Source organism: Mastomys coucha, unplaced genomic scaffold, assembly GCF_008632895.1.
Source record: "Mastomys coucha isolate ucsf_1 unplaced genomic scaffold, UCSF_Mcou_1 pScaffold14, whole genome shotgun sequence".
In the NCBI taxonomy this organism is placed as follows: domain Eukaryota; kingdom Metazoa; phylum Chordata; class Mammalia; order Rodentia; family Muridae; genus Mastomys; species Mastomys coucha.
Genome location: NW_022196896.1, coordinates 17,641,170 through 17,666,296, shown reverse-complemented (window position 1 = coordinate 17,666,296; position 25,127 = coordinate 17,641,170). Strand labels below are relative to the sequence as shown.

Genomic DNA, 25,127 nt, shown 5'->3' with positions numbered 1-25,127 from the left:
CTGTAGTTCTTTAAGGGATTTTTGTGTTTCCTCTTTAAGAGCTTCTAGCTCTTTACCTGTGTACTCCTATATTTCTTGGAGGGTGCTATTTATGTCTTTCTTAAAGTCCTGTATCATCATCATGAACAGTGATTTTATATCTGAATCTTGCTTTTCCAGTGTGATGGTGCGTCCAGGACTTGCTATGGTGGGAGTATTGGGTTCTGATGATGCCAAGTAACCTTGGTTTGTTTTGCTTATATTCTTATGCTTGCTTCCTGCCATCTGGTTATCTTCTAGTGCTACCTGCCCTTGCTAAATCTGACTGGAGCCTGTCCTTCTTGTGATCCTGGTTGTGTCAGAACTCCTCAAAGGCAAGCTGTCTCTGTGATCCTGTGATTCTGGGTTCCTGTGATACTGGGCTTGTTAGAGCACCTGGGAGTGAAGCTTCCTCTAGGTGTTTTGGGACTGGCTGCAGATTTTGTGCCCAAGGTCTGCTCAGGGCAGCATCCCAGACTGACTGGAAGGAATCTGAGCCACTGGGCTGGCAGAGTTCCTGTGTGCCTGGTTCCGCTAGTCCCAGTTACTCCTGGTGTTGGGACAGATGTTGGGTTCTCTTTACCTCTTATCCTGGGTGTGTTAGAGCACCTGGGAGTGGAGGTTCCTCTGGGTGTTGTGGGCCTGGCTGTGGAGCTTGTACCCAAGGTCTGCTCAGGGCACCAGCCTAGACAGACTAGAAGGAACCTGAGCTACTGGGCTGGAGGAGTTCCTATGTGCCTGGTCCCGCTGGTTCCATTTACTTCAGGTGTTGGGACAGATGTTGAGTCCTCCTCACCTCTGATCCTGGGTGTGTTAGAGCACCTGGGTGTGGAACTTCCTCTGGGTGTTATGGGACTGGCTGTGGAGCTTGCACCCAAGGTCTGCTCAGGGCACCAGCTGGCCCAGACAGACCAGAAGGAACCTGAGCCACTGGGCTGGCCTGAGTAACCCTTCTAATGGACTGAATTTGTACAACTGGATAACAATGAAGACTAAATGATAATAGTCTATACAAAGGAGTGCATATATGTGTACATTTCAAAATGTGCCATTTTTTTTCAGTAAACATGACAGAACACAAAAAGCTTCTGTGGAAAGTAGATTTAAATAAATTTATAATTTTTTTGAGTATATTATTAGTATTGTATGTGTCTTGTATTTGTATCTTAAATAGCTCACACAGAAGGGAGAAAATTTTATAATAAGAAACTGTTGTAGGTACAGAATTCAAAGACAGGTCCTTCTGATACCCAAGAAAAACTAGCCTAATTGTTCTGAGGCTTCATAGATATTTTTTACTGAAGACAATTTTTCCCCAGTCCTCCCCTAACTCTGGTGGGTCTCCAAAAGCACCTGATTTAATGAAGTTTAGGTATGTTACTTTTAGTTTTTGGTAGAGAAACTCTGATTGTCTCAGCTTGGGTCTGTTGTCTAACAGTGGTTAAAGGTGATGGCATAATTGACAGTTGTGGCTGTCTCTATTATAGCAATGCAGATATTGAAAAGGGAGATGAGCAGGTAAATGAGCCATTCAGTTACAAATCCACCTACACTGACACTCGGATGTGATTTCTCTATTATATTGGCAATTGTCTTAGTTGGCGCTACTTTCTACCTTGTATTATATAGGTCACTATAATGGGTTCTACCCTCTTGTTCCTAATGACTATGTCTGCTTTTATTTATATCTTGTTCTTAATTCATCATTATGCTCAGTAACATTTTGCTAAATGAGAATAATTGAAGAGTATGTATATAATTTTTTCTTTGTATGAGGTGAAATATTAAAAGTATTTTCATCCTTTATTTTTCCTTCTTTCAGTGGTATGCAATCTGCATTAGTGATGTTGGAGATTATGAAGGCATCAAGGTTAAGATTGCAAATGCCTATGTTATCAAGGAGCATTTTGAGGTACTAATTTAAGTTCATGAATTTAGAAAGCCAATATTTTTTCTGAGTTGGTACGTTTTACTTACTAATTATTATATATAGTACACATTACTATATGCTTGTAGGCTAACTTCTTGGAAAGCAGGCATGAGGTTTTTTGAGCCTAGGAGTTAGAGACCCATTGGAGGAAACAGAACAAGACCTACCTCATTAAAAAAAAAAAAATCACAAACCAAACCCCAGTGGGATAGAGCAATAATAGTTCATTATTTCTTCTAATTTTCTTGGTCACATTGCTGTAGTAATGCTCTGCCTTGAGCCCGTTAAGGCCTTTTATATGCTTTACTCAGCCAGGACTGGGAGGTTCAGGGTAGCTTCTCACCTCTCTTCCACTTTACTTACGTTACGGTTTAGTGGACTCGCTAGGGCTTCTCTAAAATATAGGAAGTGGCCTTCAAGAATGAATGTCTCAAAAGCAAAGTTCCAATGTTCCAAACTTTTCAAACCATTTGTAAAACCAATTGATAACATCCTACTGAATTTTAAAAAAAATGCTACATATAGTGACACATGCCTTTAATCTCAGTACTTGGAAGCAGAGCTGGGTAAATATTTGTGTGTTCCAAGGCCAGTCTGGTCTACACAGAGAGTTCTGGGAGAGCCAGAGCTACACAGAGAGACCCTGTCTCAAAACAAAACAAAACAAAACACAACCAGCCAAACCAAACCAAACCAAAACAAAACAAAATGCAAGGAAACAAAAAAATCCAAAAACCATGGCTGAGACAGTTTCTGTGAAAGGAGGTTTGAGTGCTGGTGGTTAAACTCTAACCTTCCAATAGAACTGAAACAGCCCTCTTACTAGTAATAATTGTGTTTAAGATTATGCACTGTGTATTTTATGTTGTTTCATATTCTCCCTAAAGTTTATTTACTTGTTTTTAGTAACTGTTGTTCTATGGTAAAAATTATATAGAGATCTATAGATTTCATACTCTATGAGCACACCATTTCATAATTCTCAGATAGAGAACAAACAGCCACAGAAATATTCAGCATTTCAAAATCTTTTATTATTGTAGATCATTCAAACTACACATGAACAAGAGCACAGGTAGGAATCGGCTGGGTATGCTACACAGAAACTCTTTAGAAGTGTACGGATAGAAGTTCCATGTTCTAGCTTACATAATGACCCAAACCCTCTTCTAGCCTCCATGGGTACCTACACGTATGTGACTTTATTCACACAGACACATACACACTTAAAAAAGTACATCTTTAAAATTCAGGGTTATAATTTTCTTTTTTAATTCATTGCTGCTTTGGTGTTTAGAAATGTTTTCTTACTTCTTCACAGAAAGCAATTGAACTGAACCCTAAAGATGCTACATCAATTCACCTTATGGGCATTTGGTAAGAAAATTTCAGGAATGTTTCTGTTCTATCTAGTATGGTTTTATTCGATCGTATGTATAAGCACCTTGTTTTACAATTTATATGTAAGCAAAAATAAACTATTTAAAAATACTATTTACCAGAGTCGAGTATTAAATCATGAAATAGCAATTGTGTATCACTAGAATATAGTAAAAGTAGTCAGGCATGGTGGTACACGCCTGCATCCCAGCAATTAGATAATGCCAGGAGTTCAAGTTCATTGTTATGTACTTAGGGAGACGGAGGCAGCATGGTTCACATGAGACTGTGTCTCATAACCTTTTCTTACCACCAGAAAAACAAAAGCCCCAAGAAAACTAAAAATACTTTGGGATTCTTTGTAGACCTTTACCTTTCCTTTCTTGGAAAAAGTTTTCATTTCCCATGCTAAAGAAAACTGCAGTAGTATAAATATAGGAGGTTGTCACATGAAGTTTTTGTATTTTCAAAATATGTCAGATTGAGGTTTGATTAATCTGGAAAACTGTAATCTTTCTTCAAGCTTCAATGTGATCTTGTATCTAATATGAGGAATTATTTTACTAGTATGAGGGCATACAAATGTTTTAAAATTTGCTGTTATAAAAGTCTATCAAACTCTTTTACAAAAGAAATAAGTACTTTTCAGATTAAAATACCCACTGTAAATTAATAACTATCAAAGGACAGCTACTTAATCAGTATGCAAACATGTGATACAATCTATACTTCAAGGAGTTCAAGTCAAAGATCCCAAACAGGTTTTTACCTGCTTCAGAAAGTTGTAAATATTTTTGGATATTAATCATCTATTTCACCCTTTTTAAATGGGCATAAATTACTGGCTGCTATTGTTATTCATGCATAGTACATTAGTTTTATCATTGAAAAGAAATCTGAATTTCCTTCTGTCAAAACTACTAGTAGTAAACTAGCCATAAGCCCTTCAGTAGCAAAAGAAGAGGCAGAAGGATTAGTATTTCATGGCTAGCTGGGGTCCATATTAACATAACTAAATCTCAAAAGAAGACAGAAATTGTAATAGCAATCCTGTATCACTTAGTTGTTCTAAGGAACAAATAAGAAAGAGTAATATTGGCTTATACCTGGCACAAAGTGACCACTGTTGTTTACAGTTAATTACAAAGTAGACCCAACTCCTGAATTAGGTCAGTCTCTAAATAATTCAGTATGAATATTAACTACATCATATTCAAATTATTTATAAATATAAGCGTAGATTTCATTTATAATGTCTGTTAAGATGTTAGGTTCTCTGACTAAAAATGTACAATTTGAATGGATAATGCCATCTCTTCCCCCGTAGGTGCTATACATTTGCTGAAATGCCTTGGTATCAAAGAAGAATTGCTAAAGTGCTGTTTGCAAATCCTCCTAGTTCCACCTATGAGGAGGTAGTATGATGTCTTTTCTTAAGTTAGTACCAATTTTTTAACTACAGTACCATTCTGCAGAGTCCACACATATGGAGATCTGATTCTCTGAGGGACTTGAGCAAGTTTCTAATGATCCAATTCAACAATATCAAAAAGGCTTAATATTTACTGTCCAGGACTAGTGAGTGCTTTTTTTGTTGTTTAGGTGAGTAGCTGATAATTATAGTATACTGTCAGCTGAAGTAGCTTATGGCTAAAACAGACCTGTTTTCTATTTGTAATTTATAGCATGTAGAAGCAAAAAAGTCAAATAAAAATACAGTGATTCTTACCTAGCAAGTTTTAGAAATAATATATAGAGAAAGTCATTTAGAACAATGAAGAACATGTAAGAAGTAAGGAAAAATTCTTGTGTGAAAGGCTCTTCATATTTTAAAGGCTGTCTGCTTTTCTTATAAAAATAAAATTTAAAAATTTGTACATAAGTTTTAAAGCTCACCCTCTCATCGTTTGGGTGCTGGGGTGTGAACTCCCTTCCTATTGTACTGGAGGAAAATCCTGAGTTTACTTAATCACCTAATTTTCAAAATGTAAAGAAATTGACAATTGAAAAATTACCCTAGTACTTTCCTCTCATATTAATGCATATTTATTGTTGTTTGCCCCTACGGTATATGGATCTATGGTATACAAGTGGATGTTCTAGGATTTGGTTTCTTTACATCCCCTGCCAAAACCAAAATACACACACACACACACACACACACACACACACACACTACCTACATCACAAAATAGAAGCAGGGTATCGTGAATGAATTCACCATTTAATTATGGTTAGTTTATGTAAAAAGCAACCGTTATAACTCAAAAGAAAGGTAATAGCTGAATTACACATGATCACTTTCTTAACTCTGTGCCAGGATAGTTTGGTACTAATTCTGCATAGCAACTAGAAAATTACTAGAAATGATTCTCACTATGAAACTTCAAGTCCTTGATGATTCAATAGTTCTATTCAGCCTATGTTACTCTCCCTGCTGACCTCAGCATTTATTTTATAGCCACTTACTTTCTGCAACCTATAATAGTTAAGACTAAATCCTCAAGCGTTTTTAAGTTATTGAGTCTAATTCTTTATATTTTATTTGTACTCTTTGTATTCTTAACAGGCCTTAAGATACTTTCACAGGGCAGAAGAAGGTAAAATACTTTTACTTCAACTATTAATATTGTCTAAGTGTTTACTATGTCATAGAACATTTTTAATCAAGAATTTGCTATATCTTTCAAAATGGATAATGTATAAACTAAAAAAAAAGTATGTATTTGGATATTTCTCCTGAATGTATGTTGTGTACCACATGTATGACTGGTGTCTTCAGAGAACAGAATAGGGGCATCTTCTCAGGACTGGAGTTAACAGACAGTTGTGAGTGAGTTGCCATGTTGGTGCTGGGAATTGAACCGAGGTCTACTGGAAGAGCAGTAATTTTAACTGGTGAGCCCTCTCTCTAGCACAAAATTTTAACTTTTTTAAAAAATAGGAATTGCACTTAAATACAGAGTTCCATTTCTGCAGTGTTCTCTTTATTTAATGCAATTCTTTATCACAAAGTTCTGACAAATTGTTTAACTTGATATTTATAGTTAATTAGAAGTACCTAAATGAAGACCATTTAAAACCAGGCTAATTTTTGGTATGCTGCAGAATATTGTATTCCATTGTGAAAGAATTTAATGTTTTTCTTATTGTGATTAAAAAATGGCTACTCCTATAACACTGTTGCTTTCCTGTCTTACATATTTCTGGAACCTTTATAAAAAAATATACTGACACTGGGGTTGTAACTCGATGGCACACTGTTTTGGTGACATGCACAAGGCCCTCATGTCAGTCCCAAGGACTAGAAGAAACAATAATAAGAGACATGTATTTGACCACATGTACTGTAAAAGCCACTTCAAATATTTTTTCTTTTATCTCTTTGATAGTTGTAAATATATAGCTCAAGCTGGCCTTAAAGTATCGATCCTCCTGCCTCAGCATCCAAACAATGGAATTATAGGCATGTGACACATGTACAATTTCTTATAATAGAAATCTAAGACATATTCTTTAATAATCTGAGGTTCTATATACATAAACTTAAGCAATTTAGGTAATTTTTAAAACTTTAAAGAGCTATGATTTAATGTTAAATATCTAACTCATAAAGTTTTGTTCTGTTTCCTTTTATTGATAAATTTTCCTGATCAAACTACTTTATGTATCATGAATAGGAAATTATCTCAAGGAGGTTTAAAACTATAATTCAAAAGTAAAAATTGGACCCTAAGACATTTAATGGTTGGTAGTCCTGACTAAAGCTGATAAAGCTGTGCTTGTTCCTTTGCTCCTAGAATTCTGTCCTTGGTGATTCCACTTACACATCAGATTTTATATGAGCAGTCACCTTTTCTAAGTTAGGGATTGCCCTAGTTCTAGTCCAGAATCCCCTCTCCCCTCCATAGTTGAGCTGTTTGAGGAGTTGCAGGTGCTGCTGACAGAGGAACACAAAGACCAGAGTCCCCTCACAGAAGGGGTCTCTTCGCCAGAGGCCTGCCAGCCTGGTGCAAGATACTACCTCTGCAGAGACACACAGAAGGAACCTCCTGATCAGCACTAGCTCATCCCAGACACCACTCCTCTGATGGGTCCTCACTCTCAGCTTCCTGTTGGCAACAGTGGCAGTGGGAATTTATGCCATGTAAATGCAATGCTGGCCCCCAGGGGCTGTGAACTCTGTCCAATGTGGCCTTCTCTCTGTAGGGGAGAATCTTGCCTGGCTCTCTTCTTTTGGGCCTCTAAGAAAGCTTTTAGGGTTTCTAGCCCCTTCCCCGTGTCTTCCTTCCTTTCTCTGGAATGGAGGAAGGTGCCTGACACAGTTTCCGCACCAAAAGAACATCCAGCCAGTGGCCTGCCCTTTGAAACTAGTAGCCCCAAATCCTGGAACAGAGCACCAAAATTGCGGCCTGTAGAGGCAGTTGTTCTGAGCCCAGTGCCCATGGTTGCTGGCATCCATATTGACTAACCACAACTGCTTTCCCCATTGTCATGGCCACTTTGATATCCGTGTGCAGACATTTCTGTCTTGTTTTTATTATTTCCCCAGTTCTACCAGAGTAGTAGCATTTTGCTGTTTTGTTTTGTTTTTCCTAACAAAGTGGGGCTATATTTTGAGGGGTGGGTGGGAAAGAGGTATTTAATAGTTGTAACCTTGTCTTCTGTGTGAAATAATAGATGGCATTATGTAACGGTTCCAATATCACACTTCCAATATCAGCCTCCTTATTCTGATGTTTGTGTATGTGAGACTGTAAATATAGATAAGGTGGGATTTTTTTTTTCTTTTTGGCTCATTATATTTCTGTTACACACAGTACTTAGATGACTTCCTAGATGAGGAAGTGAATATGTAAATCAGTGTACTTAACCATAAAATGTTAAAATTGATGAAATTAAAGGACTTTGAGTTTTAAGCAAATGCATCTAGGAAAAAGTAGGCTTTATTCTTTTTTAAACTGATGTGCTAGTCATGTGTCCTGTTACTAAGCTCCACTCCTAGTCTAAGAAAGCATGCTTGGTATACAGAAAGACTAAGATTACTAGGAGGAGCCAGGCGGTGGTGGCACATGCCTTTAATCCCAGCAATTGGGAGGCAGAGGCAGGCGGATTTCTGAGTTCGAGGCCAGCCTGGTCTACAGAGTGAGTTCCAGGATAGCCAGGGCTACACAGAGAAACCCTGTCTCGAAAAACCAAAAAAAAAAAAAAAAAAGATTACTAGGAGGAAAGTATATGAAGAGTCAGGGAAATTAGAGCTCAGTGTGATGGTGTGTGTCTGTGGTTATCAGCACTCAGGAGGCTGAGGCAACATGCCATTGACTTACATTGAGTTAGTAAGTTCCTGGCTCATTTGGACTACATGCAGAATTCTGTCTCAAGAATAAAATAGGATTCTTTTAAAATTTATTCATAAGCTTCTTAAAATTATTTAACATATAATTGTACATCCTTACGGAGCATTGGCACTCTAGTATATTCATACAAGATATAAATGAAGTCAGAACAGCCATCTCCATCTCAAGCATTCATCTTTGTTATGAGAAGTGTTGAAATCTTCTTCAACTATTCAGTAAGTTATCCTAGTTCCCCACTGTGCTGGATTTAGTGGCTCCCTATACAGCCTTTGTCTCTTTCTCCTCCTTCCCAGCTTCTGATAACACTAGTCTATTCTCACATTCCTGGGCTTTGTTTGTACTTTCCTTTCAACAAAAAATATTCTCAGCTTTTTCTGTTCAAAATCCTGTTCATCCTCCATGAGTTAGGTCATTTTCTTATGTGGCTTCTTGTAGCAATTTGAAGTTTATACCTGGTAAACCATTTAGTCGTGTTCATGTTTCCTTCTGTGCCTAAGTATAGGAAACATTTAGCAAATGAAGATCAAATTCATGTTAACCATGATTTCATTCATGCAGTATCATACTTACTCACTGAACAGATGTTATTTTCCCTAAACTGTTCTAGGCAATTGGAATGTAATAATGAAGGGTGGTTTAAAAAGAAAATAGTTCTTATATAGCTCATGTCTTATCAGCATGAAGATACTTTAAAGGGAGACCTTGGTATAATGATGTGCAGAGTCCACATGTACATTCAATACATTTTAGGTTTTTTTGAGATAAGAACATTTGAACAAAAAAAGAACTGTATTAGCCTAATCATTGTTTAATCACACAATTTTATTAGAATTCAGACCAAAATATTAAAACTATAAAAATAAAGACACTATTTCTCTGGAGCTGACTTTGTTTCCCCTTTTTATGTACAGTGGATCCAAACTTCTACAGCAAAAACTTGCTGCTTTTAGGAAAGACATACTTGAAACTAAACAACAAAAAGCTTGCTGCGCTCTGGTTGGTAAAAGCCAAGGGTTATCCAGCACACACAGAAGAAGATAAACAGGTAAAATATCTATAATAAAGTAAGGCAGATAGGCTTTCTTTCAGGCATTAGTAAATTAACGAACTGAGAACTTCTTTAAAAGCGAAATTGTTTAAATGCATAGTATTGTGGAAAGCACAAGTGCTCATTTGTATATTTACCTTTATACTTCACCATGAGAACTCCTTAGTGACTACCATCAAATGTTGTAAGCTGCTTGCTGCAGTGTAGAGTTGATGGACATCTACAATGTGTATCTCATCAGAGGTTGTTTCTAAAACATAAAAGTCAGCTTGGCTATAGGTGCTTACTAACATGCACAAGGACCTGGTTCAACTTCTGACACTGCAGGGGAGTAGGATTGGGGGCGGGGTGTGGAGGGTTAAGGAAATGTACTAAGGAAATATTCTAGAGTTCTCTTAGGATCGCATCTAATCATTGCTATCAGGAGACCTTATTCTTACCATGTCCTATCTTTATCTTGAAACTCTCAGAAATTAGTCTGTTTTATAAACTTAAGCTTTATAAATTAGGCTGCACCATTTATATGTAACATGTGTTTTCCACTTTAGATACAGACAGAAGCTGCTCAGTTGCTTACAGGTTTGTGACAAGAACTGAGAACATTTTGGAGAAGGCAACAACATACCTAATACTTTGTATTTCACTGATTTATAAACATGATATATTAACCATCATAATGACTGCATGGCTTTTTTTCTCAGTTCTTTTATGTGTGACCACTTTAAAGAATAAATGTAAAAGATTCTGGGTTTCTTCACAAATAAATAAGAAACTACCACAAGAGCGGCAGCAATACATTTCCCTGGTTCAGACAGACATTAGGAATACCAAGAGAAAAAAAAAAATAGTACGGGATATGTAAGTATTGATCATTTCAGGATGAAACGTTTTCAGAAGGCTTTGTGAACAGGTGGCACATTAGGGAATGGTTTTCATGTTGCAATTGAATGAAGCTGCTATCTTAGAGAAGCTAGGTGTTTATGGTATTGAGGGTTCCTGGCATAAAGAATTTAAGTGATGTGTGTCTTAGAGGCAACCTGAATAAGGAAAAATTCTGTGGAATACTTTTTTTTTTTAAATGTTGTATACCTGCATAGATGGGCTGAATTTGTCACTTGACAATTGTAATCCTATGTAGAATGGAGGAACACAGATTTCAGGGTTAAAGGAAATAGACATTTACCAGGCAGAGTATTAAAACTTGAGTCTGATGTGCCATCACTGTAAACTTACTTTTTGCAATAACTAGAGCTGAATGAATATGAGACTGTGTATGGGTATATTTTCCCCCAAAAGAGAATTATAATGTTTAATAAATTATAGCAAAATGTGCAGGTGTGTGCTGTTCCTGTTTTACCATGTAAACTTTAAGACATAAACATTGGAAGGACATCCTGTACTTGGATTTAGGTATTAATATTTTGTTATGTTGCTTTTTATATGTGTATATCTATTCACATATAATGTATCTTTAAACCTTTGAAATTGCAGATTTTATCATATCCCTAAGAAAAATCAGCTGCTTTTCAAAATAAGTACGTCTTCCAAAGCAAATACAAATATATTATCACACCTCTACATCACCTCCAAACAAGTCATACTCAGAGTTCCTTAACTGTCCCGAAAACCTCATGCTTTTGGAGACTAGAATTTGATTTGCAGCACAGTTGGTTTAAATACAGAAAATCTCTCCCCAACTCTTTTTTGAGAGGCCAGTGCAATTGTTACTATCAACTGCCCTTCAGTCCGGATCCACCTCTGAGAATCATGTTCCATTTTGTCTTCTGGGACTGCAGTTAATTATATTCAGTCTTCTTTGGCTTTCATATCATGACTTTGAAATTAACTATTGCTTCATTTGCTAAGTTCATTTCTATTTTGATAGAATGATCACGTTGTTTTGCTTTAGGTGGTTTGATCGCTTAAAAGTGTGATAATTGTCTTCATTTTTTTTTTCTTCATTTTCCTCCTCGACTATTGTCAACAGCCACTTCATAATCTTCCTTGTCTACTTATGAACTTGAGCTACTTTTCATATCCAGTTTATTTAATTCATATTAATATTATTATGCTAACATTAAGATCCAGATGCTTGCACTTCTTAAGCAAGGGCTTTACTAGATGAATATACAAGTTGCTCCTGTGGATTTATTTGTTAGAATGGCTTTCCTAGTATAATTTACGTTACTAGCACAAAGTTCTGGAATTATTACTTAGCACTCACAAAAAAAATTATTTCTCTGAAGTTATTTTTGTGAAATGAGGTATTTTTCTAGTAATAAAGACTTTTATGGATGGTGAATCTATCTTATGATACTTTATAGAACTTTATTTTAAAATAATTAAGACTCACAATAAATTAGATAATGTACTACAAGTGGGTTCTAAATACCCATCTTCCTCTTTGCCCTTGGGTGACTAAGGTATAATACCAAAATAAGAAACATACTGGTATGATCTATAGACCTTAACTCAGATTTTAGGACTTTTAGATGTCCTCACGTTATGTCTAGCTCTAATAGTGTTACTTTATAGACTTTTGTAACTACCACCACAGGCAAGGTACAGATTGGTTCACTTCAGAGACCTAGTGCTGTTTATAGTCATACCTAGCCACTTCCAGCTCCTCTCACATTCCAGACACACACTCCAACTAAAATGTAATTTTATAGATTATGACCTTTTGAGATTATGCCTTTTCACTTAGCCAGATCCTCTAATAACTAAGTTCAATCAATAGTTTTTCCTTTTAATGTTAATATTTTATTACATGAATATACCACTTTATCCATCTGTTGAGGGTAGTTTTTTAAAATTTGTGGCTATTAAAAATAAAGGCATTTTACATTGATATTTATTGTGGCATTGTTTACAAACAAGTTATAGAATCAGTGTAGACATCCACCAAGTGGATGAACAAAATGTATATATATTCACAAACCAGTTTTATTCAGTCATAAAAAGTGAAATTACCTCATTTGCAGTCTAAGGATGGAATTGGAGATGATCTTGTTAAGCCATTATAGGATCATATGGATACTACATGTGGATCCACATTTTTTAAAAAGTCATCAAAGTAGAAGACAGATTGCTTGAGAAGAAAAAGTAGGTCAACATTCTACAGACCAGGCAATGGGTGATTTCCTCTTCTTAAGTGTGTTTGCTGTCTTTGAGGATGTGTGAAACCTGAATTCGGGTTTGTTTATTGGTAGTGCAGTGGATGAGGGGCCCACCACTTCTCTGAGCACACCAGGAGAAAGCTGGGGGTCTTTTTGGTTGTTTGGTTTCCCTCTTTCCCCTCATGTTCAGCACTGAACCTTTGTCACTTCTTGGTAGTGTGGCCTACCAAGAGGCAATGGATGCTACGACACAACATGGCTTGGTAAGATTTGTCTTGTTTCTTTAAAAGCATAATGAGAACAAGATACTACGTTAATCACAAAACCAAGAGAACTGGTTATGAAAAAGACAATTCATAAAATTAGTACTAGAAACAAATACCACCATTTTAATTGCATTCTGTTGAATTTTGGAGTAGAACTTTTAGAATTTAGGAAATAGCACATTTAGATTGGTGTCAAATTCCCAGTTGACTTTAAACTTGATTTCTGTGTTCAACACATTAAGAAAAGTTGGATATGTTACAGGAGAACTTTTATTTCATGATTCAACAACTGATTTGTTACTTCAGTGTTTACTAGATTATATTATGTTTAATTAAATGTTAGGATCCAGTAAGCCTGCAGTAAACTACATTTGTCTGGCTTCAGTTTACTCAGAATACTGTAGTGCAGGAACCAGGACTAGCTACCAGTGCAAGGTTAGGCCTCCTCTGAGAAAATGAACATATAGTAGTAATGTAGCAGGATCATCACATGGTTCTACAAGAACCATAGTCTCCTAAAATGACAGTTTAGGGCATGCAATAGTAAGACTTTTCAGATTCAGTGAAACCCAGTTACAGCTCTCTCCTATATGTCAGGAGCTTTCTCAGTTCAGAAGCATGTTACTAGTTAGGGTCTTTTTGAACCCCAAACACAAGCAAGGCCTTCTGTTGATGGAGTGGATATACAACACCGAATAACACCTAATTCTAAATAACACCTAGAACTTGAAGGATAACTGAAGTCAACTGGAGAAAAGGGTAACATTTTCATTTTCAACTGCCTAGGAAGTACAGAAAAACAATACAGAAAATAAGACAAACAAATAGTAGATTCCTTCCCAAAAACAGGTGACTGAGCTGATTGGTAAAACTGTTTTAGCCGATGATCCATCCCCTAAGGTCAATTTATTGGTGATGCTGGGAACTGTCACTCTAATAAAGCATCATTATTAAGCTGTCTCTCCGTCCTCCTCACTCTCTCTGACTGCACTCAGTAAGCCAGGTGTGGAGGGTCCAGTTCAGAAGAGGGATGGCAAGGAGAGACAGCAGGAGGTGAATCACATCTCTTTTAAGACTTTATGTTGACTACTAAGTAGACAAGTCTATAGGTCTGAAATCTATAATTGGTATGAAAGATGTAAGAGTTTGATAAGGTCTGCAAACTGGTCTTCCCCAGGAGACTGGATTGATCTTTGGGTTCTGTTACTCATGTGAGGTAATTTAACAAATGGGACTAGCTCCCTGAAATCGTACCTGAAAGCAACTTTGAATTATACCTGCAAAGGGATGGTCTCAAATACCTCCACTAAATGAAAGCCGATACTTTCTGTCATAGCAAATTTATTATTTTACAGAATAATTTATGCAGGACTTTTGAAGGCTGGCCATCATTTATTATATCTTGTCATATATTAGAATTAAAAAAATTTCTTTAAGCTTGAGAATAACCAGATTTCCTATAGTTTATTGAACTAAGTAAACTACTGCTTTTAGTTTTGAATTCTGAGTAAAACTGAAGAATATAATCTAAAGTAGAAAAGTAAAATCTTAGCAAAACTAAACTAGTGGATAGAAGATATTTCTAAGTGAACTTCATAGTTACAAAAATTAAAGTTAATGAACTTCGCAGTGCATATTGAAAGGAGGAAAATGGAAATTAATGTTTTATATTAATTAGGAAGCCCAGTTTGCTAAAAGTCGCAGTATCATTCATATTAGATTTTAATTTTTTCATACACCATGAACGCCCTTATAATGAAAAAAATCAGTGTGACTTGGAGAAAACTTGCTCTATATAAAATAGGGGGCAGAAAAGATTTTTAATATAACTACTGAATTTAGAAACAATTTTGATTTTGAAAGGAAGGGGTGGGGACATTCAAACAATAATAAAGTACTTATTGTGAGTGTTTAAATCCTTCTGCAGCTTTTCAATTCATTTATAACATCTCTGATTTCATAAAAGTAAACCTTGAGCACAAAAGCAGCAAAGTTCAGTACCTTTTATGTATCCCTAAGTACTAAACTATCAATTTATTATTAATTACATTTGAAGAACATTAAAAGTTTATAAATGTTAAGTATAGAATTGCCTGATTCTTTAAACTTCCACAAATAACCAACATTCAAAAGAAAGATGTAAACTGACCTCTGCTGTTCAGCACATCAATTCCAGCTGCTCCTAGACTCTACTGATCTATTACACGACTTCTGTGTTTACTGATATAACAATGATGGGATTTGTTTTTAAAAACTATTCATTTAGTACAATTTAATAAGTTGAAGTACTTATGTCCAGAAAAGCCAGCAGCAATTAAAAAAAAGTACAATTAAGTAAGAGTTGGCTTAAGCCCTAAATACCTTCCTGAACAGCCGTGCAGCTAACCACAATCCAATGTCACCTAGGGAGAAGAACATGGAACATTTGCACTCTTTCCCTGGATAACAGAAACAAGGCAAAGCAAATTCAGAGTTCTGTGAATGAATGGCTGCCATGTTTAATACACCTGGTGCTCTATAAAACTAGAGCCACTGTCATATATGGTTATATAGATATATACTTTTTAATAAATTCTCTTGCTTGTGTCAAAATTTAAGGATGATCTTTTTTCCTGGTCAGTCATTTAAAGGGAACAATAAATAAAGTAGAAAATGATGAAATGTTTTGCATATTTCTGTGGAAGAACGGAAAACATTTATACTTTGAGAGGTTCAGAAAATTAACTGTACAGAATGAACAGCTTATATACACTATTTGTGCAATTTTTCTTGGTGGGGGTATTTAAATGCAAGAGCTCTTCCAAGACAAGTCACATTCATTCTTGTCCAAATCCCTCTGTCTCTTCTATTGCAAAAAGAAGTTTTTCCTTTAGTTGTTCATAACTCTTATATGGTGGTAGATCCAAGCGGTTAAAACTGAACAAAAACAAAAACAAAAAAAAACAAAATCAGATGTTTTCAATGAAATAAACTGAAAATATTTCTAATATAGTATTCTTTAACAGCACATTGAAACCTGAATATTATGTATGTAAAAACTTTGCCAAAGGTATCCTAACAATTTAATATAATAACTAGTATACTGCATTAAAACATCTAAATTAAATAAAGGAATATATATAAAATTTAAGACATAAGACATCTATATATTTGCAGAAGAATAATGGAATTATAAATAATGTCAACATTATAAAGACTGGATTTAAAAATGGGTTTCCTTTTGCTATTTTGTTGCCATGGGTGATGAGTTTTCATAATTTTTCTTAGGTTAATTAACTTCATCCATCCACTCATTCATTTTCTGAGTTTTGTGTGCAGGATGTTCCAGTAGCTGGTAATACACTCATGAAAATCCTAAGTCCCTTCGCTCATAGAATTTATTGTCTGATAGAGACAATCAGTAAATACATATATACTTGTCTCCTTAAATAATTTCACCACATTAGATTCTAATCTACAGACTTACCATTTTCTAGTCCTTCCAACATAGAGTCTTTTCTGAGACTGAATTATTAAAAGAAAAACACTAAAACTTAAAAACCTTTCTTTACATCATTTACTTTTTTTTTTAGTTTTTAGAACTTTATTTCAATGTAAATATATGCATAAGAAATACACTCATATTGGTTAGTAGAATGCAATTATGTTTATACATCATTTACTTATGTAGACACTTCTCATCTGTCCTTGCCCACACCCATGTAAGTTAAGAAAGCTCATAATTAAGTCTAGGAAAAGGTGGAGCCAGCTTCAAGAGTTATGCAAACATCCATTAATGTACTAATTTCTTCATATTAAAACAGTTAAATATATTGATGGTAGCAACTGAGATCATATATTGATTGCCTTTCATTTTAAACTATGAGGTTAGGAAAACAAAAACCAATACCCCGCCCCTCCTTTTCTTTTCTTTTTTTTTAGTATAGTCTTATACCAAAACAGTCTTACCCTTGGCCAGGCTCTGTCATTCTGCTTGCCCCATTTTTGACTTGCTGCTGTCATCACACTCTTGTGTATACTGCTGTCTCATCTGACTTGGGAATTTGGGGTTTTTGTTTTGTTTTGTTTTCCTTCTCACCTTGCATCCAATCCACTTATTTTCTTCACTCTCTATATTACTTTATGTCACTGCTTGAGGCACTTCCTTAGCTTACACCACACTTAGAAACTCTTTGTTGCCAAAGCCACAGGTGTAGGATGATAGATGGAAGCCTAGTATCACCTTATTTTATACTTTTTAACATAATGCATGCTTTTCTCTATCATGGCCTAGAATACCCTTGCATGTGAGAGTCTCGTCTACTCACCCACAGTCAGCCTAAACCTAGAGCTCCTTCTCAGTAGTTTGCCTACAGCATCTTATATAGCTCTGTTTCTATGTTAGCATTTATAACGTGACCGACTGTTTCCCTCCACTAGATTAAATAAGTGCAGTCATCTCTGCATTAATAGTAAATACCTCATTTAGTGAATCAAGAAACTGACATTATGTCTGTGCTGCTTTATAAAGGACAGAGACTGAGACTTGCCCATGTATCTGAAAAAAATGTTGATTCTAAATCTAGAGAAGTTTAAAGCTGTGATGTCACTATAAATATGACAGTAGTAGGACCCCATGCCTCATTTTACAAGCAGTCATTAAAGCTAATTGTATCACAGATGAGATCACCGTTTACCTTAGTCATTACAAATTGCTGTTCCAAACCAAAATCTTTTTGATCACCTATTTTTATCCAGATCCACATCAGAGTACTGATTTGTATTTTCCCTTGTTTACCCCTTCTCAAAATTCTTTGGGTCTGGTCTGAGCTTCTATTTCAAGGCTTTCAGTCTCTCATACTCTTTACTCTTCATCTCTTACCATAACTGACATCCAGCAAGATGGGCACATGTTATTTCCTCTGAAGCCGATCAGTAAAAGCAGTCATTTTCGGAGGCACACCCTGTTCAGCTAGGTAACCTTTCTGAATTTCTTATCTGTGTGTAATGGTTGTGCGTCATCCATTTAAGGCTTTGGTGTAGAGGATTTACTTCATAGTATTCGCATGGATGAGAAACAATAATGTGGCCTTCTACTTCCTTGCCCTTGATCACTCTTGAGTGACTTGTTGCTCTATTTTGTTCAGTTACTAACCTCAGAATATCTTTAATATTTTCACCACTGATGAAGAACTCTAACTTAATATTGTTTTCTGATCATGTTTTTCAAGTTTATTTCAATGAAAATTCAAACCTTTTAAGCCAATACTCTTACCACCATACCAAAATTACACTGAGAGGCTTATAAACAACTTAAGTAGGTTAAAACAGTAACCAATGTTGCCTAATTTTTAAGAAGATTTAAAGGGACTCACTAACAAATGCCACCAATCTTTTAAGGAAAACTAACACTAGTACTCCTCAAAATAGTCCATCAAATAGAAGAAATTTACCAAATTCCTCTTATGAGGCTAGCACTACCCTAGAACCCAAAGTGAATAAAGCTAAAAAAGAAAGAAAAAAAAAAAAAAGAAAATTACAGGCCTTTATTACCAATGAACACAGATATAAAGATTTTCAAGAAAATACTACTGAATCAAATTCAAAAAATTCACCAAAAGGATCATTCCTGAGGATGGAGAAATGGCTCAACAGTAAAGAGCACTATTTGGTCTTCCAGAGGATCCAGCACCTACATAGTGACTCACAACTACGTGTAACTCCAGTTCCTAGGGATCCATTGCCTTCTGGATGTGCAGACATGGAGTATAGACATACACACTGGGAAAACACTCATACACATAAAATGAGTCGTGGCATTTATTCATCATGACTGAGTTTCATTTTAGGAATTCAAGAATGATAGAAAATATGTGAATCAGTCATTTAGTAACTCAGTATGTCAAGATCTGAAACCACCTGATCATCTCAACAGATGAAGAAAAGATCAATATAAGAAAGACCTTTGACGGATTTCTGAGTTCAAGGCCAGCCTGGTCTACAGAGTGAGTTTCAGGACAGCCAGAGCTATACAGAGAAACCCTGTCTCAAAAAACTAAAAAGAAAGGCCTTTGATAGTAGAACATCCATTCAAAAAGCCCTGAAGAGCCTAAGAATTGAAGCAATGTACCTCAACATACTAAAAAGGCAAGACAATATAAGACAAATCTAGCTGGGTGGTGGTGGCCCATGCCTTTAATCCCAGCACTTGGGAGGCAGAGGCAGGTGGATTTCTGAGTTCGAGGCTGGCCTGGTCTACAGAGTGAGTTCCAGGACAGCCAAGGCTACACAAAGAAACCCTGTCTTGAACCCTGCCCCCCCCCAAAAAAAAACAGAAAACAAAAAGAAAAATCTATAATCAACATCGTAAATGAGCGGGAAATAAACAAAAACCAAAAGCAGCATTTCCACTAAACCAGAAAGAGAAATGAGTATCTACTTTATCTACTCTTATTTCATACAGTTCTTTTAGTTTTAACTAGAGCAATAACATATACAAACAAATAGAAAAGGAAGAAGTCAAAGTATGTTTATTTGCAGAGTATGATTCTATATGTCAGAGACCATAACCTCCACCAGATGTTTTTAGAACTAGTAAACACTTTGAAATTATTAGCAGGACACAAAATCGACATATAAAAATCGATAGCTTTCTTACACGCTAATAATGAACTTGCCAAGATTGAACTTAAGCAAATAGCCAATTCACAATAGTTTTAAAACAAAACAAAAAAACACCAATGAATAAAGTTATCCATAAAAGTGAAAGGCTTCTATATTGAAACTATTAAACACCCAAGAAGACACTAAAAGAGGAAAAGACGAGTTACATTCGCGTATCACTGGAATTAACATTATGGAAATGACCATATTGTTGAAAGAAATTTACAAATTCAGTGCAGTCTCCATTAGCACTGCAATGACATTCTGCACAGAAATAGAAAATTCAGTTTTAAAATTCTTATGAAAGCTTAGTTACACCAACCCTTACGTGTGTACATAAAGGGCTTTCAATAACACACTACAGTGATTCTTACAGTCTATGATTTAAAAGATCCCAGATAGCCAAGGAATCTTGAGCAAAGAAAACAATGCTGGAAATAATCACCTTACCCAATTTCAAATTATACTAGAAACCCAAAGAACCAAAACAGATCATCACAACAAAATAAAGACCCAGAAATAAATCCATACAACTAAAGCCATTTGACTTTTGACAAAGATTCCAAAAAGACATGCTGGAAAGGAAGACATCCTGACAACTACTGCTGCTGGAAATGGATGTCCATGTATAGAAAATAAAACTAGAAATATTTTTCATTCCTTACCTACTATCAATTTAAAGTTTGTCAAATGTAATACTTGAAACTACTCTAATATAGAGGATTCTTTGAAATGGAGTCCTGTAATTCAAATAGTGAAACCAAGAATTGATAAATAGGTTTGCATAGATCTACAAAACTTTGGCACAGCAAAGAAACAAATGAGTGACTAGGGCAAGAATCTGTCCGTTATACACTTGACAAGTGCAAAGAGGAGTTTACTAGGAACAAAAAACTAAATACCAAAAGTCAAGCAACTGAATCAAATGGAAGAATGAAATAGACAGAATTCTACCCCCTCCCCCAAAATGTGAAGAAAACAAAGTACACTGTCCTTAACTATCAGGGGAATACAAATCAAAATATGCTGAGATTCTACACCACTCGAGTGAAAATGGCTATCATGAAGCAAAGAACAAATACTGGGGAGTATGTGAGGAAGACAGCTCTTATGTACTGCTGGTGGAACTGTAAGTCATCCATCTACTATGGAAATCACTATGGAGAGTTCTCAAAAATTACAAATACAACATGCACATGATGACATACTTAAAGGACTCTAAATCAATACACAGTGATACCTATAGTCTATGTTTCAGCAGTATTCACAAAGGAAACTGTGCTATCAGCCAAGGGCTGATAGAGAGCTCAAACAGATAAATGGATAAAGAAAATTACACACACACACACACACACACACACACACACACACACACACACACACACACAGTCTTACGGTGCCACAAAGAATCAAGTTATGTCATCTGTAAGAAAATATTCAGATAGTCATATTAAGCAAGATAAGACTTAGACAAGCATCACATGTTCCCCCATTTACGGGTTCTAGGTTATAATACATGTATATGGAAAATACAAGTAAAAGCAAGATTGTGGAGGAATGAATAGAATTAATGGGAGATGGGAAGAAGAGAGGAAAAGAGGTTGAACTTGGTCAAAGGATATGACTTACATGAAGATGTTTGTACCAAACCCATTACAAGGAACAGATGCCAATAAACTTGAGTATTAATGTTAGAAAAAACATATATTCAAACACCAAGCTTTAACAAACTTAGTATTTAGTGTTTCATAAACCACAGGCTTTATTTGTTTTTGACAAGTGCATGTTGTTAAAGATTATTAGGGAACAGCTTGGCACTCCTGCTTTTATTTGTCCTAAAACACTACCAAGTTTTAGCCACTATTGTTTCTGCACATATAGAAATACCAAGGCAACAAAAGGCCAAATCATGGCTTAGGATGAAAATAGCTTTGAGGTCCTGAAAGAACCACTTATCTCTAAGCTGTCAACTGGTAAGGATAATGTTATCATCTCTCTGCAATCTCTTTCATCCACCTGTTACACTCTTACTAGATGATTTCTCTTAAATACTATTATTTGTTTATAGTTCTATAAACCTTTTAAAGTTTCCTTATAAGAAAGTCCAAATTACAATAACAGTATGTATTAAATCATGTTTTTCCAATTATGTTCACTTTTTCTGCCTCAGTAAGTTCCAATCAGATCAATTATGTTCACATTTTCTGACTCACTCTGTTCCAGTCACTTGAGTCAAATTTCAGTTCTTAATTCAGGGGTTTTTCTTCAGTATCTATTACAAGAATATTCTACTTCTCCCCGTAACATGCTATTTATTAAACTTAAGCTAAACATTGTCCTTTCCAGGGATCTGTCTGATCATCTGAGTCCACAGAAGACTCACTCTAATTATTATACCACTCTTTTTTCTTTTAGCTACTTGTTCGTCTTTTCTGCCCTACAAAAATCTCATAGAAATGCAATGAGTAATTCCATCCTACTTGCTATATAATGGATACTCTGAATATTAGCTGAGCTAGCAGACACATTCTCAAGTATTTCTAGTAAAGCTATACTAACTTCTAGAGCATGTAGTTACAGAACACTATATGATTCTGCTCAGCAAGTTGAAATTCGACTTATTCTAATGAATAAGTAGCTCTAATGGCTCTTACTTGCTACCAAAACCAAAATAAAACAACAGCTAAAGCCTCTGTACAGGCCTTTACCATCCTGTTTGGGAGTCTTTTTTTTTTTAAGATTTATTTATTACTATAAATAAGTACACTGTAGCTGTCTTCAGATGCACCAGAAGAGGGTGTCAGATCTCATTATGGGTGGTTGTGAGCTACCATGTGGTTGCTGGGATTTGAACTCAGGACTTTCGGAAGAGCATTCGGTGCTCTTACCCACTGAGCCATCTCATCAGCCCTGTTTAGGAGTCTTGAACTTACCATGTATGGCTTCTTGGTAACCAGGTGTCTTTGCCAACTTTTTCAATACAAAACTTTTGAGGCCCATTACTTCCTAAATCAGGAACACAAAATAAGATAGTGCTTATTTGGTTGATCCTTTAAAACTAACAGACGCATGCCACATTGTTATATGAATGATACAGAGGAAACTGAAAATTTCAGAATATCTACACTGAGGAGCTTTTTGGTGTTGGAGAGATATTAAAGTAAGAATTACATCCATGGAGAGAAAGGCAACTATTTTCACACAGTCTTGGTTCCCTACCAATTATCCTATGGAGTGAAGCAGTAGCTATCTTATCTTTGATGACACTTTCATTTTATCTCACATATCTTCATGTTAGGAATGAGAATAGCTCCCACAGGCTCATAGAATTGAATGCTTGGTCACCAGGGAGTAAGTAGCACTACTTGAAAGAATCAGGAGGTGTGGCCTTGCTGGAGAAAGTATATTACTGGGGGTAGACTCTGAGGTTTCTAAAGCCCCTGCCAGGCTGTGTCTTTCTCTTCCTGTTGCCTGTGGATCCAGATGTGTAACTCTCAACTACTCCTCCAGCACCAGGTCTCCCTGAATTCTGGCCAGGCTCCCTGCTAGGACCTGTGGAGCTGTAAGCAAGACCCAATTAAATGCTTTCCTTTATAAGAATTGCTGTGGTCATGATGTATCTTCACAGCAATAGAACACTGACCAAGAAAAATGTTTTTGGAATCAATAGCTCTTTCTTTTCTATGGTAGAAACTTTACATATAATTTACATACAAATAAGTCATTACATTTAATTCTACTGTATGTCTAACACATACTATTATCACAAAATTAACTTCAGAGAAACTGCAGTGAATCTGCATTACCCATGAGCTCAGCAAATCCTCCTAGAGGCAAGCGACAGGTTCCAGTGACAAACTGCAAGAGTCTCATTCGTACTTCATTATCAGTCTCTTTCACAAACTGTATGACAAAATCAAATGAACTTTAATATAAAATAATGGCCAATATCCTACCAATGAGAGTGAACAAGTGGAAATGTTAAAAATAAAAAAAAAAACAACCAAACAAAAGCCCCAGTGAAACTGGTTCAAGCAATAGTGCAGTAAAAAGTGTCTGTAGTAGCACATAGGTTCACTGTAAATATCACTTCAGTAACCCTCACAATAATCCCACAACCAGCTACCATTATATCTATCATACAAACGGGAAATAAGTGAGAAGCTTAGAAACCTTAAGTCTCTTGACTACAGTAATACTGCTAAGAGGTACACTTGTCTCTAAGGGAGGGGAGCAGCATGCCATGTGTTTTTACTTTACTTAGACTTCACAACAGTCTATGAGGCAGCTACAATCATTAGTAATCTCACCATACATGAAAGAAAAGGGAGGCCTATAGAATTTAGATAAGTTGTCTTTTTAAACTGCTAAAAAGTAGGACATTTAAACTCCAGCCTCACTGAGCTCTTAACCACTGTTAGACTGTGTCTACCTCTTTTGAAACTACAAAAACAAATGAACACTTCCCCATTGCTTTTCTCTGTGGTATTTTCTGCTATTAAACATTTTTCAAACTTTCTATGCCCTTTACTACTACCTGAAAAACTACAGATGTCTCCAAAATTAACAAGTTTGCTGACAAATTCTTCTGAAAGGGGAATGTTAATGGGAAATAAGAGAATAATAAGGTAATAAATATGTTGGTTTGAATATAACTGAAAGCCAGCAAACTTTCAAGGGCAGTTTGAGAAAGGCTTCTTCAAATAGGGAATGCACATGTGGTGGCATTATGAACTTGACTGGGTTAATAAAAGCCTTAGTGAGGAGCAAGTGGTGGGTGTGTCTGTGAGATGTTTCCAGACAGAATTAACTGAAGAAAGAAGAATCCCCTGACCTTGGGCGTTACCATGCCACCAGGCTGAGAACCAGGCTTAATGAAAGGAGATGGGAGCAGGCCAGATCTGCTTCCTGATCTGCATAGCTATGAGCAAGCTCCTGAGGTCAAAGCTGTAGCTGCTCTTACATCATGCTTTCCTGTCATGATGCCTGGTACTCTTAAAACTGTAGTCAAAATAAAGTTATCTTCCCTTGTTTCTTGTCAAGAATTTGGTTATAGCAATGAGAAAGCAGCTAACGAAACAGCTTGGTTAAACATAAGGCAAAATGTTTTGCTAATCAGACCAAAACCGTGGACAGCCCTAACCTGATGGTCTTGGGCTTTTTGCCTACCCAGAAATGAACTACTCTAATCCAGTCATTAGAGGTACTAACAGCTGCCTTTGCTTCTGTGGGAAAGGATGCTTATCACTGTGGGAAAGGGATGAAGTGGTCTTTTTATTACTCAATAGTAAGAAACAACTTCTGGCCGGGCGGTGGTGGCGCACGCCTTTAATCCCAGCACTTGGGAGGCAGAGGCAGGCGGATTTC

At 36.1% G+C, this 25,127-nt stretch overlaps 2 protein-coding genes across 8 annotated transcripts in view; one reads left to right on the top strand and one right to left on the bottom strand.

The window, feature by feature from the left end:
• Positions 1 to 11,065, top strand: part of Rmdn1 (regulator of microtubule dynamics 1) — a 38,580-nt gene extending 27,515 nt beyond the window's left edge. The window contains exons 5-10 of the mRNA XM_031366532.1: positions 1,841 to 1,930; positions 3,270 to 3,325; positions 4,656 to 4,743; positions 5,898 to 5,928; positions 9,597 to 9,730; positions 10,282 to 11,065. Of these exons, the coding sequence (XP_031222392.1) occupies positions 1,841 to 1,930; positions 3,270 to 3,325; positions 4,656 to 4,743; positions 5,898 to 5,928; positions 9,597 to 9,730; positions 10,282 to 10,320 (438 nt within the window). The 3' untranslated portion in view covers positions 10,321 to 11,065. The remainder of the gene's footprint in view (positions 1 to 1,840; positions 1,931 to 3,269; positions 3,326 to 4,655; positions 4,744 to 5,897; positions 5,929 to 9,596; positions 9,731 to 10,281) is intronic.
• Positions 11,066 to 12,569: 1,504 nt separating this feature from the next.
• The window catches only part of Wwp1 (WW domain containing E3 ubiquitin protein ligase 1), a 92,182-nt gene continuing 79,624 nt past the window's right edge, over positions 12,570 to 25,127 (bottom strand). For 5 of the 7 annotated variants that reach the window (XM_031366526.1, XM_031366528.1, XM_031366530.1 and 2 more), the window contains 3 exons: positions 23,567 to 23,663; positions 22,694 to 22,766; positions 12,570 to 16,034 (listed from right to left, as the gene is read on the bottom strand). In XM_031366526.1, the coding sequence (XP_031222386.1) occupies positions 15,935 to 16,034; positions 22,694 to 22,766; positions 23,567 to 23,663 (270 nt within the window). In that variant the 3' untranslated portion in view covers positions 12,570 to 15,934. The remainder of the gene's footprint in view (positions 16,035 to 22,693; positions 22,767 to 23,566; positions 23,664 to 25,127) is intronic. The other 2 variants (XM_031366527.1, XM_031366524.1) reach the window with 1 other exon arrangement.